Source organism: Pristis pectinata, chromosome 3 (assembly GCF_009764475.1).
Source record: "Pristis pectinata isolate sPriPec2 chromosome 3, sPriPec2.1.pri, whole genome shotgun sequence".
NCBI lineage: Eukaryota > Metazoa > Chordata > Chondrichthyes > Rhinopristiformes > Pristidae > Pristis > Pristis pectinata.
The window spans coordinates 115065035-115083161 of record NC_067407.1 but is presented as its reverse complement, the minus strand read 5'-3'; the positions used below and the strand labels follow the sequence as shown (position 1 = coordinate 115083161).

At 36.5% G+C, this 18127-nt stretch overlaps 1 protein-coding gene across 8 annotated transcripts in view; it reads right to left on the bottom strand.

Moving 5' to 3' along the window:
- mta3 (metastasis associated 1 family, member 3) overlaps positions 1 to 18127 on the bottom strand; it is a 188536-nt gene that overhangs the window by 104774 nt on the left and 65635 nt on the right. For all 8 annotated transcript variants that reach the window (XM_052012144.1, XM_052012141.1, XM_052012137.1 and 5 more), the window contains exon 6: positions 9911 to 10028. In XM_052012144.1, the coding sequence (XP_051868104.1) occupies positions 9911 to 10028 (118 nt within the window). The remainder of the gene's footprint in view (positions 1 to 9910; positions 10029 to 18127) is intronic.

Sequence of the window (18127 nt, the reverse complement as noted above, 5' to 3'; positions counted from 1 at the left end):
CTTCTAATTAATTATTTTTACAGTGGACTGCCTCTTCTCACTTTCTATAGCCAAGTTAAATCTCATGATGTTATGAGCGCTATTGTTCAGATGTTTCCCCCACCAAGATTTGATGATTATGTTGTTAGTTCAAAAATCTGAGTTTTACTATTATCTCAAAGTAAGCAGAGATGTTATCCTGGAATTCTTTTTTTATATATAAGATTGGTTGTAATTTAGATAACTTAATTGTTTTAACATTTAATCTACAATGGCATAAGTTATCAACAAACATTGTTAAATTATGATGGAAAGAGCATGAACTGGTTTGATTTGTTTAAGTTTAGACATGATCTAGTTCAGGTGTTTAAATGACAGGTGAGTATATACAGAGAACTTCGGATTTTTGTTACGGCTGATCAAAGAATATAGATCAATCTTGTAAAAATTCAGATTTTGTTTAAATCAAATATGATTTTTTTAAAATCCCATAGACTCTACCTCACAGAACCAGGCCTGTAGGCCCAACTGGTCTAAGCTGCTGTTTATGCTCCACACAGGGTTCGTCCCACTCCTCCAGCCAGCAAATCTTTATATTCCTTTCTCCCACATATTTATCTGTCTTTCCATTAAATCTATCCATATTATTTAACTTAATCACTCCTTTAGGCTGCAAGTTCCAAAAGAAGTCACTGTTCTTCATCGAGCACTGCCATAGAATCATATACATTTACCTAGGCTAGCAAACAGGGTCTTGCTTTCAATGTTATCCAAAAGTAATATATCCAACAATGCAGCATTCATTCAGTTTTGCACGAGTAAATGCTCAATCCTGTATCCAGCTTAAACCAACAAACCTTTGATTTCAGCAAGTTTGCTACCAGCTAAACCAAGTTAATCAAGCACTTTCAGTTCTTGGCAATGGCTTTTGCCTTCACCACTGTGATCTGTGTAAAATAATTGTGCAGTCAGCAATTTCAAACTGACACTTAAAAGTTTTGCTCCCTGAAATCTAATTACGATACCTCATGATAAGCTCTACTTTCACATTTCAGGTGTTGAGAAATAATGTAGTTACTTTTTTTGTACAAACTGCTATGGTACCTCAAGTATAATATTCTGCAAGATCATACGTTTCTGCCAAAGGTGTTTTTTTTTAAGATAAATTATAAATTAACACATTTCTCAGAATTTTGTATGTTCTAATGGGCAGAGCTGATAAATATCCTTCAATCCAGTGACTGAGGGTAAATAGTCACAAAGTGGAAACAGCACAACAATTTGAAATCTTCAGATTAAATGCCTCAACAAAGTTATTAATACTGTTGAGGTCTGCATTCAAATTCTTTCAACAATCAATGAACTATGACAAATATCAGATGTTTTATATTGCAATAATATAAAGTTAAAAGAAGTTCTCATTATCACCTCCCTTACTTATCAGATTTCAGCACTGGTAGCCTGTGTCCCTGCTCATTACCCCCCAGCAACTGTCTCCACCTTCACCCTCCCCTCACTCCTCTGCCACTCATTTTTTGTCTGCCTCTATCTATTATCCACCTGTCTCTGTCTCCCAACTCCACGTTTGTCATCCTTCGCCCCTTCTCACTCCACCAATCACCTTGGGCTCCTGTCTCACTACTCCCCTTGTCCTCTTTATACTGGCTACCCTCTCCCCTCCCAATCCCGATGTGGAGTTTTGACCCAAAACATCGATAATTCCTTTCCCCCCAGAGATGTTGTTTGACCCAATGAGTTCCTCCAGCAGTTTGTTTAAATAGACATAGAAAACCTACAGCACAATTCAGACCCTGCAGCCCACAAAGCTGTGCCAAACATGTCCCTACCCTAGTAATTACTAGGCTTACCCATAGCCCTCTATTTTTCTCAGCTCCATGTACCTATCCAACAGTCTCTTAAAAGCCCCTATCGTATCCGCCTCCACCCCCGTTGCCGGCAGCCCATTCCACGCACTCACCACTCTCCGAGTAAAAAACTTACCCCTGACATCTCCTCTGTACCTACTCCCCAGCACCTTAAACCTCTGTCCTCTTGTGGCCACCAACTCAGCCCTGGGGAAAAGCCTCTGACTATCCACATTTGTTGCTCCAGATTCCAGCACCTGCAGTCTCTTGTGTCTCCAAGTCAAAAATACTTTCTATCAAGATTTATTCCAGTACACATGAAGAAAAATAATCATTTCCCAAATGATTGAACATTGCAGATCTCTGACACACAATTCTCTTACCAGTTAATATTACAAAAATGTATTGTATGTTCTGTTAACAATAAAGAAAATAGTTCCAACACTAATCACACTCACTATCTTCTTGTAAATTGAACTATATCAGTATTTAAAGTACAATATAACAATGACACTAACTGGCAAATGTTGCAAATGATAAAATTAAATCATGGGAGATACATTCCAAGAACTGGCACTGAGAGAAGTGAAACAATTGCACAAAATGGACACCAGTCATTTTAAATAGGAGCATGACTATGAAGAATAACTTGACGTGCACTTTAAGGACACAGTTCCTGCCTATCATTTTCAATACTTAAATAGTACATGAAGTGCATAGAAACTTCTCTCAGAGGTGGTGAATCTCTGGAATTCTCTGCCCCTGATGGTTGTTGGATTCGACTGTTTTAAGCAGTTTTTTTTAAACATGTAGTGTTTAATACACCTCAAGTGGCCGTACAAGGAATGGCCACTTCTTAGCTTATTGGTTCATCCATGAGGTGAATACGTGTTTTCTCATTGGTTGATTTTGCCACAGGTAACTAATAGGTTTTCTGATTGGACTATTGTTAGCTAAGGAATACCTCTTATCTCAGGTACAAAAGATGTCATTTTTTTTGTTAATCACTCTCTTGCTCTCTACCACCGCCCCACCACCCCCACCCCCCCACCCCTAGCTCATTTTAGTTCCTTTGTCTCAGCTCACCTCCAAGTAGTAAAGCTAGTGCCACGTGCTACCTTTTCCAATAAAACTTTGTGAAGCACCAAGTTGTTTTCAACTCATTCTTGGACTCCTGAAAGAACACGCAGATTCAAAAATAACCGGATCCGACAGGGTGATGGAGGCCAGATCATCAGATATACTTAAAGTGGAGATAGGTAAATATTTGAAAGATCGAGGAATTGAGGGTTATAGGCAACTGGCACACAAGAGGAATTGAGACCAGCAAAGATCAGCCATGATCATATTGAATGGTGGGGCAGGTTTGAGCAGCCAGGTGGCCTACTCATATTCCTATTTTCTTGCATTTCTTGTGCTCCATATAGAAAGATGAAATTAGGATAATAATTAGTCATAATTATTAAAAGATGAAAATCTGTAAATAGTAGTTGGAAAATGAGGGGAAATACTGGACCTGCTCAGCAGGTTAGGCAGCACTTGAGGAGAAATAACAAAGTTTACATTTCAGGTCAATCACTGAGATCACCAGCCTGAAATGTTAACTATTAGCACAGAGGCACCACTGGCAGCACTACTGCCTCACAGCTCCAGAAACCCAGGCTCAGTTCTGATCTCCAGTGTTGTCTGTGTGCAGCTTGCATGTTCTTACTGTAACTCCATGGATTTCCCCTGGGTGATCCAGTTTCCTCCGACATCCCCAAGATGTGCCAGATGGTAAATTAATTGGCCACTATAAATTATCCCCACTGTAGGCAGCTGGTGGGAGAATCAGGGGGTTTTTGGGGGGGGGGGGGGGGGGGGGGGCGGAGGTCCTGATGGCCATGTGAGAGAGAGTGGGTTACAAGGAAATAATTGTGGGGAATGGGATTACTCTGAGAGCTGGCACAACCTTAAATGGACTGACTGGCCTCAATCTATATCGTAAGAAAATGCAAAAGCAGCCGCTGTTCCTCTCTCCTCATCCCCACTGCTGTGAATTTCAAGGATCTACAGAAGCCTACTTTGTGTATAATTCTAAACAATGTTTATAGGAAAGAAGTTGCAAGTCACAACATACGACAATGGGTCAATTTATCAAACAGTTTCACCACTGACAAAATATTATGGGCCAGGAACTTGCTGGCAAGAGTGAGCCACCCACACTCTGATATTCAGAATCATTCATAAACTATTAAAAATCATTCCTGCAATAGGAATTCAGTCAGACTTCAGTTGTTTGCAGGAGAATCCTGAACATGTTCACACTTACTTGGGGAATGTTCTTGACAAACATTCAGTAAAAAGAAAATTATTCTATTGTTCATACCCACCATATTCTTTTAAGTTTTGCAGGGAACTTCCACTATTTTCCCCAAAGACCAAGCCCAATGAAAACATCTTGGGCACATTGTCTTTTCCTTGTACTTTGTTATTTTAATGTCTAGAGATGCCAGTAAAAGGATTAAGTTTATTTTCTTTAGAATTACTTGCTTTACTTATAATCATGTGCAGTAAAAATGATTACAAGAATAAAAAGGACATAGCCTCAAGATTCAGGGGAATAGATTTAGGATGGTGATGAGGAGAAACTGCTTCTCCCAGAGAATAGTGAATCTGTGGAATTCTCTGCCCAGGGAAGCAGTAGAGACTACCTCATTAAATATACTTAAGACATAGATAGTTTTTTTTTGCATAGCAGGGGAATTAAGGGTTATGCTGAAAAGGCGGGTAAGTGGATCTGAGTCCATGGCTAGATCAGCCATGATCTTATTGATTGGCAGAGCAGGCTTGATGGGCCAGATGGCCTACTCCTGCTCCTATTTCTCATGTTCTTATGTTCTTAAAAACATACTGAGAATCTAATAGCAATTCCACTCAGTGGTTACATCAAGTTACATTCAGTTGAGGGAGCATCAAATTCTGAATGCTGCAATTTTATAATGATAACATTTTCAATTTTATTTTATTTCAGGTGTTCTAAGTTATATCTGTTTCCACAGGAAATAGCAAAGAAATCATGTTTTTTGTTGATTTGAACCCTGATTTTTTTTGAGGATTAATACTTTTTTTTAAGTATTATAAAGGTCAAGTTAAACTTCTCTGTGCCACAAATAATAGTTTGAAGAGTTTTTTTCAATTTTCTATCAGCTAAAATTAGTTGAAGTAACTACTGATTGGAAAATGTACAACTTAAATTAACAAATTGGCTTGGCTTTGATAACAAGAAAATTCTACAAGTGAAATATAAAATAAAATTCAGAACCCACCTGAACAAATAATAAGTGTTAGTACTTTAATTGTGGTTTAAAGCTCCTTATGTTAAATATTTTATAAAGGGTGACAATAGTGATTAAGAAAACTATAATATACTGAACCATATACAAGTAAGTAACAAAGTACAGCTTACATTTATTTTAACATGCAAAGTGACAAAATCACAAGTCAAAACTTGACAAAATTATTAATAGCCTCTTCATTACCACAAATCTCAGAATAAAGTTACTTCATTTGATGCACAGATGAAATGAAGTCAAATCTAGAGTTCAGAGAACAGAACTGAAAGTATGGCAGTTCTCTCCCTGGCTCTGAATACTTTCAGTTTAAATTGCTCTTTTAACCCAAAATAGGCATGGCATTTACTCTGGAACAGATCTTAAAATGTCTACTGCATTGTTAGTAATTGATAAAGCCCATTTGACTAATTATAATAAGCAGGAACATAATATCACAAACAAAACTGAGAAAAGTCATCTTGTGGTAAGCTTAAATTGAGATATAAAAATGTTTTCAAGACAGATTACTCAAATCAGCCACCTCACAATCTACAGAACTGGAGCGGAAGCAGGTCATCACCAATTCCAAGGGACTGTCCAAGGAGAAGGCAGTTTAGAACCAGCTTTACATCTTCTTCGTAATTTATTTTAGCAATTTAGTTCCATATTTTGTTTATTTTGTTGGCATTTGATGATTGGATATGTACACTTTCAAAACTACAATGTTAGATCAGTTTCAGCTTCTACCTTTAATGTGTTATAACTGTTAGTCTATATCAGTATATCACCCACCTTTCATTTCTAATCTCATGCACATGTGCATATTAAAACCCTACCAACTATAATCAAGCAACTCGTATATGTTCCTAACGTCTTCTCAAATTCAATTGTTCTTCACCCCTAGTGTGATTTTTTTCTAGCTCTCCATCTATTTCTCAACTACTAACGAAAATAAAATAAAAAACTAAACTGCAACATCAATCCCTGGAATGATCCCTCTGCCCACCCATCCCAAACCCATCCAATATTTCTTTCTTAACATCACACAATATTTCAAGATTCCAACATGGCAATCATCAAGCAGTCGCAATGTAGTACGAGTTGTGTTGACCACCAAATTGGAAGGATATTTGCTTGTGCAATACTAAGCTGGAAAATGCAGAGTAAGCATACAACCCTGACTTTGTCAACACTGCCAAACTGGAGTTCAATGCTATTGCTAACACCATTTATTTATGCACAAAGATGATCAAATACAAGCAGCAGGAAGGACACTTCAGCAGTGCTAGTTAATAAGAAATATCAGCTACTTGTAGTGTAGTAGCTAATGAATTTCTACTAGCTAGGTATTTGATTAAACAACACCTTTACTGCTTCTAGAGCAAAAAACAAACTCCTGGAGGAACTTGGTGGGTCAGGCAGCATCCATGGAGAGAATGGACAGTTGACTGTCCATTTCTCTCCGCACTTGCTGCCTGACCTGCCGAGTTTTCCCAGCAGTTTGTTTTTTGCTTCAGATTCCAGCATCTTCAGTCTCTTGCGTCTCCAATTTGCTGCTTCCACAACTTTTTGTCAAGTGTCAAAATCTCTAAGGATGGTATGCCAGGGGCTAGGACAATTTATCTTGGCTGCCAAGCTTCCACATTAAACTGATGCTCCAGGTTACATTAACAGGCGTTCCCATTGGAATACATGACTGGAAGAAAGGACAGCAGTACAAGATGCTCAAAGTCACAAGAGGAGAGGTGAAGGGCTCTCAGCAAGAGGCCTCATCCATCCAGCCTTCAGGACTAATTCTTCCAAAGACAGAAGAGACATGTGCACTTTGTTATGGAAATCCTCACTAAAATATGGCACCTGCTCCACTCATGATGGTGGCAATGAAAACACCACCATTAATGTGAATCCACCATTGGAAAATTCAATAGTCCCAGCTTCGGAGGTCAATGTATCACATTCTGGGATCCATTGTTGCCAAAGGGAAGGCAATGACCCAGACTATTCCACGAGAACCAAGTGCATTTCATTTTCTTTTTCCATATCGGTTGGCCAAGAGCCCATACAGCTTCATAGCAATGACAGGCTTCCCCATGGAGCAGGATACTATTGTCTGCACAGGCAATCACAAGTCAATTCAGAGATGTCCTGCAACTCACTTTCAATGTCCAGCTGATGCCAGATCAATGCCTGGTACCATAGCATTATTAATGATGCCTTCATTCTGCTGTGCCAGCTGCATTTAATCCATCAAAAGAAATTAAAACTTGACTGCTGGACAACCTGACAGGACATGGCTTCAAACCACACCTTCTGGAAATGAAGGACAGCAGTCTGGGCTGGCTGGTTGGCAGGCAACAACACAGTGGGTGAGGAATAGCGTTGAGATTACAAATATTGTCACCCAAGAGCAGAAAGCAGATTCAAGCTCTCTGGAGTCATCACCACTAAGCCAGGATGACACCTCAGCAATCCTAGTTATCTGTTAGAGGACATATTGCTGAATTGCTGTGACATCCAGCAAGTCCATTTGGACAGTGTTCTCCACAGCCAGAATGGCAACAGTCTAAGGTGTCACTGTGGCATCCAAAACTGGTTCATGGTGCTAAGTGAGTTGCCCACTGCTTCCATGGTGGAAAGGCTGAGATTTCATCCAATATCTGCACTGTCCTTTATTTGCCCTCCATCCTTGTCCTTGACATTGCATAAAGCTATCAAGCATTTCTGCCAAGCATTTCACTGTACATACCCATCAGACATTGTCCCTTTACTCTCTCCTCCTGATCTATCCAGCCCCCATTACCCTGTCTCTTTCCCCTCCTCCACCCGCCCATCACCCACACACACTTCCCACTGGTTCCCATCTGCCCTCCCCACCTCCCTGCCTTGATCCCATGCTCCACCTTCCTCTCCTGTCAGATTCCATCATCTTCAACCCTTTGTCATTTCCACTTATCACCTCCTTGCGGTATTCCCACTCGCCCATCACCCTTCCTCACCTGGATCCACCTATCGCCTGCCAGCTCTGGCTCCACCCCTTCCCTCCACCTCTTTATACTGGCTATCTCCCCTCTATCTTTCAATCCAGATGAAAGGTCTTGTTCCGAAACATCATCTGTCCATTTCCCTCCATAGATGCTGCCTGACCCGCTGAGTTCCTCCAGCATCTTGTGTGTTGTTCTAGATTCCAGCATCTGCAGTCTCTCGTGTCCCCATCTCCTGTAAGCTATCCACCTAAAATCCTAAATTTGAATTCTCCAGAGCAGAATGTATGAGCAGCCTTGACCTCCATAAATATGCCATCCATGATATCCATTTTCCCTACTCTGGCTGCAGACCACTCATGCCCAATGATTCACCCTGTGTAGATGCTGTCTCTATGAGATCTTTAAATTATGCATTAACAGTTTTTGAGGTGCCTAGGAGCACCTAGGAATGGAGGAAGAGAGAAATTGCTCTTTAACAAGTTATGGTACAACTTTATCCTTGCTCATTTCTTGCCTTCTACCATCACCTGGCATATTCCCATCATTCACCTACCAAGAATTAGAATATGCATCTAATGTTCAATGGCGTATTTATTTTTCCATATGAAAAATCCCCAGACTGGTTTGGCAAAAAAAAAACTTTCCTTTTGCTGTCAGGTCAACCTACAAATTCCATGGCATTCAATACATAAATATCTACATGTTTGGTCTTCATATTTACTGACTATTCCACATCTCTCTAAATGTTTCATGAAACAATCATAAATGAATTAATCTTTTGAGTATGACTTAAGCAGATTTCAAGTCTGCACACTTTCTGTTAGGAAATATATATTAAATACATTTGTGAGTAGAGGTGGTTAAAAATCTGTAATTTTGCAAAAAGAACAACTATATTTTTTAGTTAAAAGTACAATAATCATGTTGAAACTAAAATTGTGATGCCGAAGGAATGGAGGAAGAGAGAAATTGCTCTTTAATAATTTCACACTGATCTGTTGGACTAAGGTACATGCAATTGCACTATACAATCGTCACCCAAGGAAGTATTACGGCTCAGTTGTTCCCACACATATTTCAATGTAAAACTGTAATTCTTAGCTTTCAGTTACAATCTTTCCAGTGGCAAAATATATGGTACCTGCTTCAGTACCACTAAGAAGAACTGGACACCTGTTGTAATAGCACTCCAGGTACAAATTCATATCATCCCAACTGGACAGAGCATATTCTTATACCAAGCCTTTAATCAATCTATGAGAGGCATAGATAAGGTAGATGGTCAGGTCTTTTCCCAGGGTGGAAATGTCAAATACTAGAGGGCATTGGTTTGAGGTGAGAGGTGGAAAGTTTAAAGGAGATGGTGTGAGGCAGGTTTTCTTTTACATAGAATGGTAGATCTGCTATTGTATCTGCTTCTACCACCTGACCGGAAACACCCTGCCAGGGGAGTGGCAGAAGCAAATACAACAGCAACAATTAAGAGGCACTTAGACAGACACAGTACCAGACAGGGAATAGAGGGACATGGAGCAGACAGATGGGATGTTTAGATTGGTGCAGACCTGGTGGGCCAAAATGCTGTCTCTATGCTGTACTGTTCTATGTTCTTTCAAATGAATTAATTTACAAAATACATTATCATACTTTTCTGATTTTACTTATAAGAATATAAAATATTGATACTATTTTACAAAGTAAGTTTATGGACAGAGTAAATATATTCCACTTCTTTGTTTCACAAGGTACAAAGAAAAAACAATCTTACCTTCATTTAGCATGTCTGAAATATCTGCTTGGTATCGAGTGCCTACACGTATTTCCCCTTTGTCTGCTAGGAGTGTCTTCTGTGAAGGATCATACACCAAGGAGTAGAAAAAACTATCCTGCATAATAGGAAATGTACTTTTTTTAAACAAATTGTATGAAAATTACCAGTCAAACTTATCAAGAAACACCTAAAAAGGGATCAAAATTATCATCAAATTTCACTTCCCATAGGATGTACGTTAGCAATGGATATCCTAAGAATTGAAAACAAATTCATGCTCAGGCACAGAATGCAATACTCCAATGCTGTTGCCCTTTTCACATTTCCACCTGTCACACAGTCATTACACAGTTATTTATTGCTTTCATCCACCTTATTTGTCAATGACATTTCACAAGAGCTGACAGTTAGAACATACAATGACCCAGCATTACAGAGCTGGTACTGAAGATGAAGTGGAAATGAATGGCAGAAAACATCAATTCAAGCCGCTGATGAACTACAGAGCCCCTTCTTTCCTGGTAATCTAACATTGAATCATGCAGGGTATTAACAGAATTGATGACTTCCATCCCCACTAAAGGACTTCCAAACCCCCATTAACAGCATGAAGTTTTACAGTAAACATTTGGTGTAATTACAGAAACATTAACATATTACAATATATGAAACAGGTAGTAGGTCAAAAAGTACAGAAAATACAGAAATCTGTTGTTATGAATAGAAATCCAATACTCCAGTTCTCCCAAGGGCATCTATAAATCTGGGGATTCCAATTTGAAAATCTATGGTTTGAATGCTATCTATAGTTAGTTAATTATACTAATATCTAATACAAGACAAGTGACATTCAAATTATTACTCTTTCCTGCTGCTTGAGTTACTTATACTTCTGCACATTTGCTTTCACCATCTATGGCATTATCCTGTCCATTCCTCAGTGACCTTTATTTTTTTCTGATTTATGCACTCATTGAATATTTCACAATTTTGTTTTGTTCCCTCAAAATTTAATTTCATTCTTTCACTTTGTGACTTCTGTCTTAATTGCTCTATTATCATCCCTCACCATGTTTTCCAGTATGCCCTCAGCCTATCCCTCTGACCTTATCACCCTTTTACCACTGAACACAGTTTTATGTTTCTTGCTGTTGTTCTGCGTTATAGTTTGTGAGTACAAGAGGTCACAGTATCTTCCCAAGTTCAACTCAGTCCATCAATATCAGCTTTTCTCCAATCTATGTGCTGGTCTTTTTCATAACTAGGTCTTCCTCATTATTATCTGAAAACATGTTGTATTGTGACTGCAACAACTACTTTTACTTCTCATTCCCAATTACTGGATCCAATACTGAATCCTCCTCTATTATGTGGCTTTTTAGAAATTGAGATATACAGATTAAAAGAGGTCATTTCCGTTAACCCTTTTTGTACCTACCACTTTTGGCCAATTAACTTAGGGGTGTACTGGCTAAAATATCAGCTATTATTTACTGCCTTTTCAGTAATACATGCAAGTAATACATGTTTACATGGTAGCTTATAATTGTGACTTTCAACATTGTTAAATGGGTTTATCTGTGTGTGTGCGGCTATAACCAAGGTAAATCCACAGATATTGACATAGCTTTAGTACAGCAAAAGAACAATACTGCTAATAAAGGTGTGCACAAACAGAAAATAATGGTGTACACACACAAGCCTTACACACAACAGGACATGTAGAGAAGAATACTTAAGAAAGTCAAAGGGATTGTAAGCTTTATAATTTGAGGCATAAAGTAGGCATGAAGTAAGGAAGTTATATTAAACACTATTAAGTTCTAGCTGGAACAGAACACATTAGAAAGAGGGTGTTAATAACATAATATTAAGGAAGAATTTCTGTGGAGAAGTTAGAAAAAACAGGGTATGAGGAGTTTTGACCAAGTAAATGTTTCCAATGGCAGGTAGATCAGCGACCACTGTTCAAGGATACAAGACCATTTAAAGAGTCAGAGTTGACAAGGACGAAACAACTTTCTACAGTAAGTAACCCAAAATAGTGACAAGAACAAATTCAATTCTAATAGTTTAGTGGGACTTGAAGAGAATAATATTACAGATCATTGGGAGAAAAACAGGAGCGTGGGACTAAGTGGAGAGTTCTTTTATAGAGCAGTGCAAGCACAAGGAATCACACAACTTCTTTCTGTATTGCTTCATTCCAAGATCCCAATAAAATTATAAATTAGTTAAGAATAGCTTATGGTCGTCACATCCGTTTCCTCTCTGAATATTTTTTTTACTTCTTCCTGTTGGTAAGACTTGGAAATATCAAGATTAACCCCTTACATACTATATGTTTTTTAATCTGTTAAAATGGATAAGACTATTAATTTTATTTCAGGGAATGTTAATGGCTTAAATAATCCACTTAAATGTAAGAAGATTTTTAAAGTTTTTCATAGATTAAATGCTCAGATTATTTTCGTTCAGGAGACCCACATCAGGAAGAAAGATAATCAATGTTTTTTTTAGATTTTGGAGGGGTCAACAGTTTCATTCGAATTCACAAGCAAAGGTGAAAGGAGTTTCTATTTTTACAGACTCCTCAATTTCGTTTGTTCATCATGAGACAATATCAGACCCAAATGGTAGATTGTTTATTAATTACTGGTCTGCTTCATAATAAAAAAGTTGCTATGGTTAATGTTTATGCACCCAATGTAGATCACCCTGAATTTTTTAAACATCTATTTGCATTTTTTCCTAATTTAAATGAATACACTCTGATTATGGGTGGAGATTTTAATTGTTGTCTAAACCCTCCCATGGATAGATCTGTATCAAATCCTGCACTTCCAAACAAATCCGCTGTCTTTATTAATTCCTTTTTAGTTGAATCTGGAATTTTAGATGCTTGGACATTTCTACACCCATATGATAAAGAATTTTCATTCTTTTCTCATGTTTACCATAACTACTCGAGGATTGATTATTTTTTTATTGATGCTAGATTAACTCCACTTACTATGGACTGTAAATACGATGCAATTGCCATTTCTGATCATGCACCATTGACTTTATCAATTAAATTACCAGATGTATCCTTTGATGTCAGACAATGGTCATTTAATCCTTTTCTATTACAAGACTCAGATTTCGTCCAATTTATCAAAGAACAAATTTCATTTTTCTTTTTAACTAATTTTACTGAAAAAATTTCCAGTGGGATAATATGGGATACTTTTAAAGCATATATCCGTGGTCAAATTATTTCATATTCCGCTGGTTTGAAAAAACGAACTAATAATGAAATACGTATATTGGTTGACAATATTAAAGAAATCAATAAAAAATAGTCTGATACTCCGAATCTGGAGCTTTTTAAAAAGAGAACAGAACTCCAATTACAACATAGTTTATTATTAACATCTTCAATTGAAAATCTACTACTTAAAAACAAAAGTCAACTTTATATACATGGTGACAAATCCAGTAAATTATTGGCCAACCAATTGAAAGCTACTTTATCTAAATGTCAGATTAATAAAATTCGTAAATCAGATGATACCTACACGATAGATCCTGTTCAAATCAACAAATCCTTTCAAGAATTTTATTCTTCTTTATACCAATCAGAATCCCCTGAGGATCCTACATTAATGTATGAATTTTTAAGAGATCTGAAGATTCCCCAACTATCTTTAAATGAACGCTTTACATTAGATGCTCCCATTTCGGAGGAAGAAATAAAGAAAGTAATATTTTCAATGAACTCGGGTAAAGCACCCGGCCCTGAAGGATATACAGCTGAATTTTTTTAAAATCCTTTTCTGATATTCTTGCTCCCTGGTTAGCCAAAATTTTTAAAGATGCCCTATTAGTGGGTAAACTACCACAACCTTTCTATGAAACAAATATTTCTCTAATTGTTAAAAAGGATAAAGATCCCACTGATTGTGCATCTTATAGACCTATTTCTTTATTAAATGTAGATTCAAAAATATTTTCCAAAATATTGGCCTTTAGACTGGAAAAGGTTCTCCCACAAATTATCTCTGAAGACCAAACAGGATTTATTCAGAATCGTTATTTACATTTTGATATCAGGAGATTAATGAATATTATATATACCCCTTCATCCCAAATTCTGAATGTGTTGTTTCACTAGATGCTGAAAAGGGGTTTGACAGAGTCGAATGGGAATATCTATTCACTACATTTCAAAAATTTAATCTTAGCCCTAAATTTATATCTGCGATTAAAATGATTTATTATACACCTATGGCTTCAATACTTACTGATAATCAAAGATCTCCTTTGTTTAGGCTTTTTCGAGGTACTAGACAAGGTTGCCCATTAAGCCCTTTATTATTTGATATTGCTTTGGAACCCTTGGCTATTGCACTTCGGGACTCTTCAAATGTATGTGGCATTACTTGCGGACAGATGATTCATAAGATATCTCTCTATTCAGATGACCTGTTACTTTATATTTCTAATCCGGACGAATCTATCCCCGCAGTACTATCACTACTAGATTAGTTTACTGTTTTTTCTGGCTATAGATTAAATCTTAATAAGAGCGAACTTTTTCCATTGAATATGCAAACCCCAATTTATAGCCAATTACCTTTTAGATTGGTAATTGACTCTTTTATATATTTCGGTGTTAAAATTACCAAGAAACATAAGGACTTATTTAAAGCTAATCTATTGCCTTTAATTGACCATGTTAAACAATTATTTTACTAAGTGATCTCCACTGTCTTTATCATTGATAGGCCGAATTAATGCGATTAAGATGAATACTTTACCAAAATTTTTATATTTATTTCAAGCGATTCCAACTTTTGTCCCGAAATCTTTTTTTGACACTATTGATTCTAAAATTCCTTCATATATTTGGCAGAATAAAAACCCAAGGTTAAGTAAGAAATATTTACAAAAACTAAAAAAGGATGGTGGTTTGGCCTTGCCTAACTTTAGATTATATTATTGGGCAATTAATATCAGATATTTAATTTTTTGGATACAAGATTCAGATGTAATTCAATGCCCCAAATGGGTATGCCTTGAGCACCAATCAGTTCTTGAATTTTCATTAGTTTCTATTTTAGGCGCTTCACTCCCTTTTGCACTTACCAAATTAAGTAAACATACGACTAACCCAACTGTTAAACATACAATACAAATATGGTTTCAATTTCGTAAATTTTTTGGATTGAATAAATTTAATTTTTCAAGTCCCATTCAATCTAATTTTTTCTTTCATCCATCCAGAGCTGACTCAGCTTTTTCCATATGGAAAAGGAAGGGAATAGTATGTTTTCATAATCTATTCATTGATAACTGTTTTTCATCTTTTGAACAATTGTCTAATAAATATAATTTGCCTAGATCACACTTTTTTCGATATTTGCAGATTAGAAATTTTTTAAAAAACTACTATGTCCTCTTTTCCAACACCTCACAAAATTGAAACTATGGAAAAAATTTTAGGTCTTAATCCTTATCAGAAGAGCTTGATAGCAATAATTTATGATTTAATTATGAAAATACATCTAGAATCATTAGACAAAATTAAGAATGAATGGGAAAGTGAACTCCAGACATCTATACCTATAGAGACTTGGAAGAAAATTCTTCATTTAGTTAATACATCTTCAATATGTGCCAGACACTCGTTGATACAGTTTAAGGTAGTCCACAGGACCCATATGTCCAAAGATAAGTTAGCTCGTTTTTATAACCATATAAATCCTATATGTGATAGATGTAAATCGAATGTGTCTTCTTTGACATATATGTTTTGGTCCTGTCCTCTTCTGGAAAAATATTGGAAAGACATTTTTAACATTATTTCAAACGTATTGAAGATTGATTTACAACCTCACCCTATCACTGCAATTTTTGGATTACCAAGGATAGAGCCTGGCCATTTATCTCCTTCCGCTAACCGTATGATTGCTTTTGTTACATTAATGGCCAAACGATCCATTTTGCTTAAATGGAAGGATCCAATACCCCCTACTACTCAATGGTTTTCTCAAACTATATCATGTTTAAACTTGGAAAAAATTGGGAATGGTACTGTCGATCCTTCACTCAAATTTGAAGATATTTGGAGTCCATTTATTCAATATTTTCACATGATGTAGATCCCCTTTCAATAACTTTCTAACTTGGAGGAACGGACTTGACGACATAATATTGTTCTGTTTCGACTGAGAAATTTTAGCCCAGTTTTTTTTTCTTTTTTTAAATTTTTTTTTGTTTAGTTTATATTGTTTACAATTTTTCTTATTGATTTGGGTTTTTTTAATATAATAAATCTTTTTCTTTCCTTTCTTTTATATTATATTCATTTACTAAGAGATCATTGGATCTACAGATTTTTTTTATATTTTATTGTTCTTTATGATTATCTATGCTATTATTGTTATCCTGATCTCTTTGTATTACATGTATAAATATTGATGCTATATATCAATCTGTATTAATTTGAAAACTAATAAAAAGATTGAAAAAGAATAGCTTATGGCTTTTGAACCTTCTTTCGCTGTCTCTTCTTGAACTACAATCTGTCCTAATAAACTCCAGTAACTATCAAACTAACAGACATTTAAGCCACAACTTCCTAAGTTCTGAAACAGATTCATCCAAAAGTACACATGTCGATAGGCAACAGTTATAAACCTGCATCAAAACCAAATAAGTGAAGTGATGAAATACTGTAATTTCAAGGATATTAAAGTATTACACTCAACAATATTTATACTCTAAAATATCAGTCCATTAACTTCCATCTCCTATAGCTTAAAAGACTGGTCCTTACAAGAGCACAAACAATACTTTCACCTCTTTGTTATGTGCACATACAAAGTAAACTAAATTGCCCCTTGAAAAAATCCTTTTTCCATATAAAGTTTCACAATGAAGCTGCAATGTGAAATCAAAGCCCTGGTTCTAGTTAATAATAAACAAAACAAGAAAAACAAGTTAAAGACATGGGAAAAATCAGAGAAAAGAAACAGAGGTACAAAAGATAAAGACCAAATGGTGTTTGTGCACTACTTTTCACAGTCTCAGGATATCCCAAAGCTAAGGCAGCCATTAAGTAATTTGGTGTTTAGTCACTGTTGTAACAAGAAATGCAGCAGTCAACTTGGGCACAACCACCAACAAATAATCATGTGATAACCTGCATTAATAATGCTGATTATGTATTGGCCATGTCAATAGGTGTAATGAATATTTCCTTACTATTATTATACATTGCCCAGCATAACCACAATTTATTTTTAAATTATATTTTAGCAAATGAAAGTACATTACACATTCCATGTTTCAAATACACCAAGGATTATATATTCAGCAGTCTCCAGGATTATATATTCAGCAGTCTATGATCCACTGCTCTTGCCATTTCTAAAGATTTGCCCTACACATGGTGCTACGTGCAATCTCTTAAACCCTCTCTTCAGAAGCCTTCCATTTCACCCACATTACATCTCTCTTCAGCAAGCTAATTCTTCCATTTCATCCACATTACAGCCCTGACTCTAATAGTTTCCAGGTTCTTGATGCCAACCAGCTCATCTTTCCTGTTTCTTTCTCGAACAGAGTCCCACTTAGTCACTGCCCACCACCTTCCTCCTCCTTTTTAAAGTAGAACATTTTCAGATTGAACAACTTTGCCTTAAACTTCACTTACTTCTTTCAAATTAAACATGAAACAAAGGGAATCAAAGCTATGCCCTGTCTTTTTCAGGGATATGTGCAGAACTCCTTTTCTGAGCCCTAAGGAGAACTTCTTCCTTACTCATTCCCCTGGGGCATTTATGACTGTATCAATGCTGCTTTCTTCTCTCACACAGAACTTGAACAGTGTAAGAAATCTTCTTTCTAACCAATAAAATATTAGTGCTTTTAAAAAAAATTATATTCATGTTTTTCATCTTGCGTGTTCCCCTCAATGACACTTGTTTCCACTATTCTATTCTGACTGCTTCTTGTTGAATGTTGGTATGCTTTAGCTAGTTTAGTTTTCCTCAAATCCACTTGGCAGTTGTTTCCTACTTTATATCCCTCTTTCCTTTTTAAGGATAACCCTCCTTCCTGTTGAGCACCAAGGAATCCTATGTGACAACTTCCTGCATGACCATCCAGCCTGGAATGTCATTTCCCAAGCCACCCAGCACCAAGCTCTATTGCTCCTTAATTAAC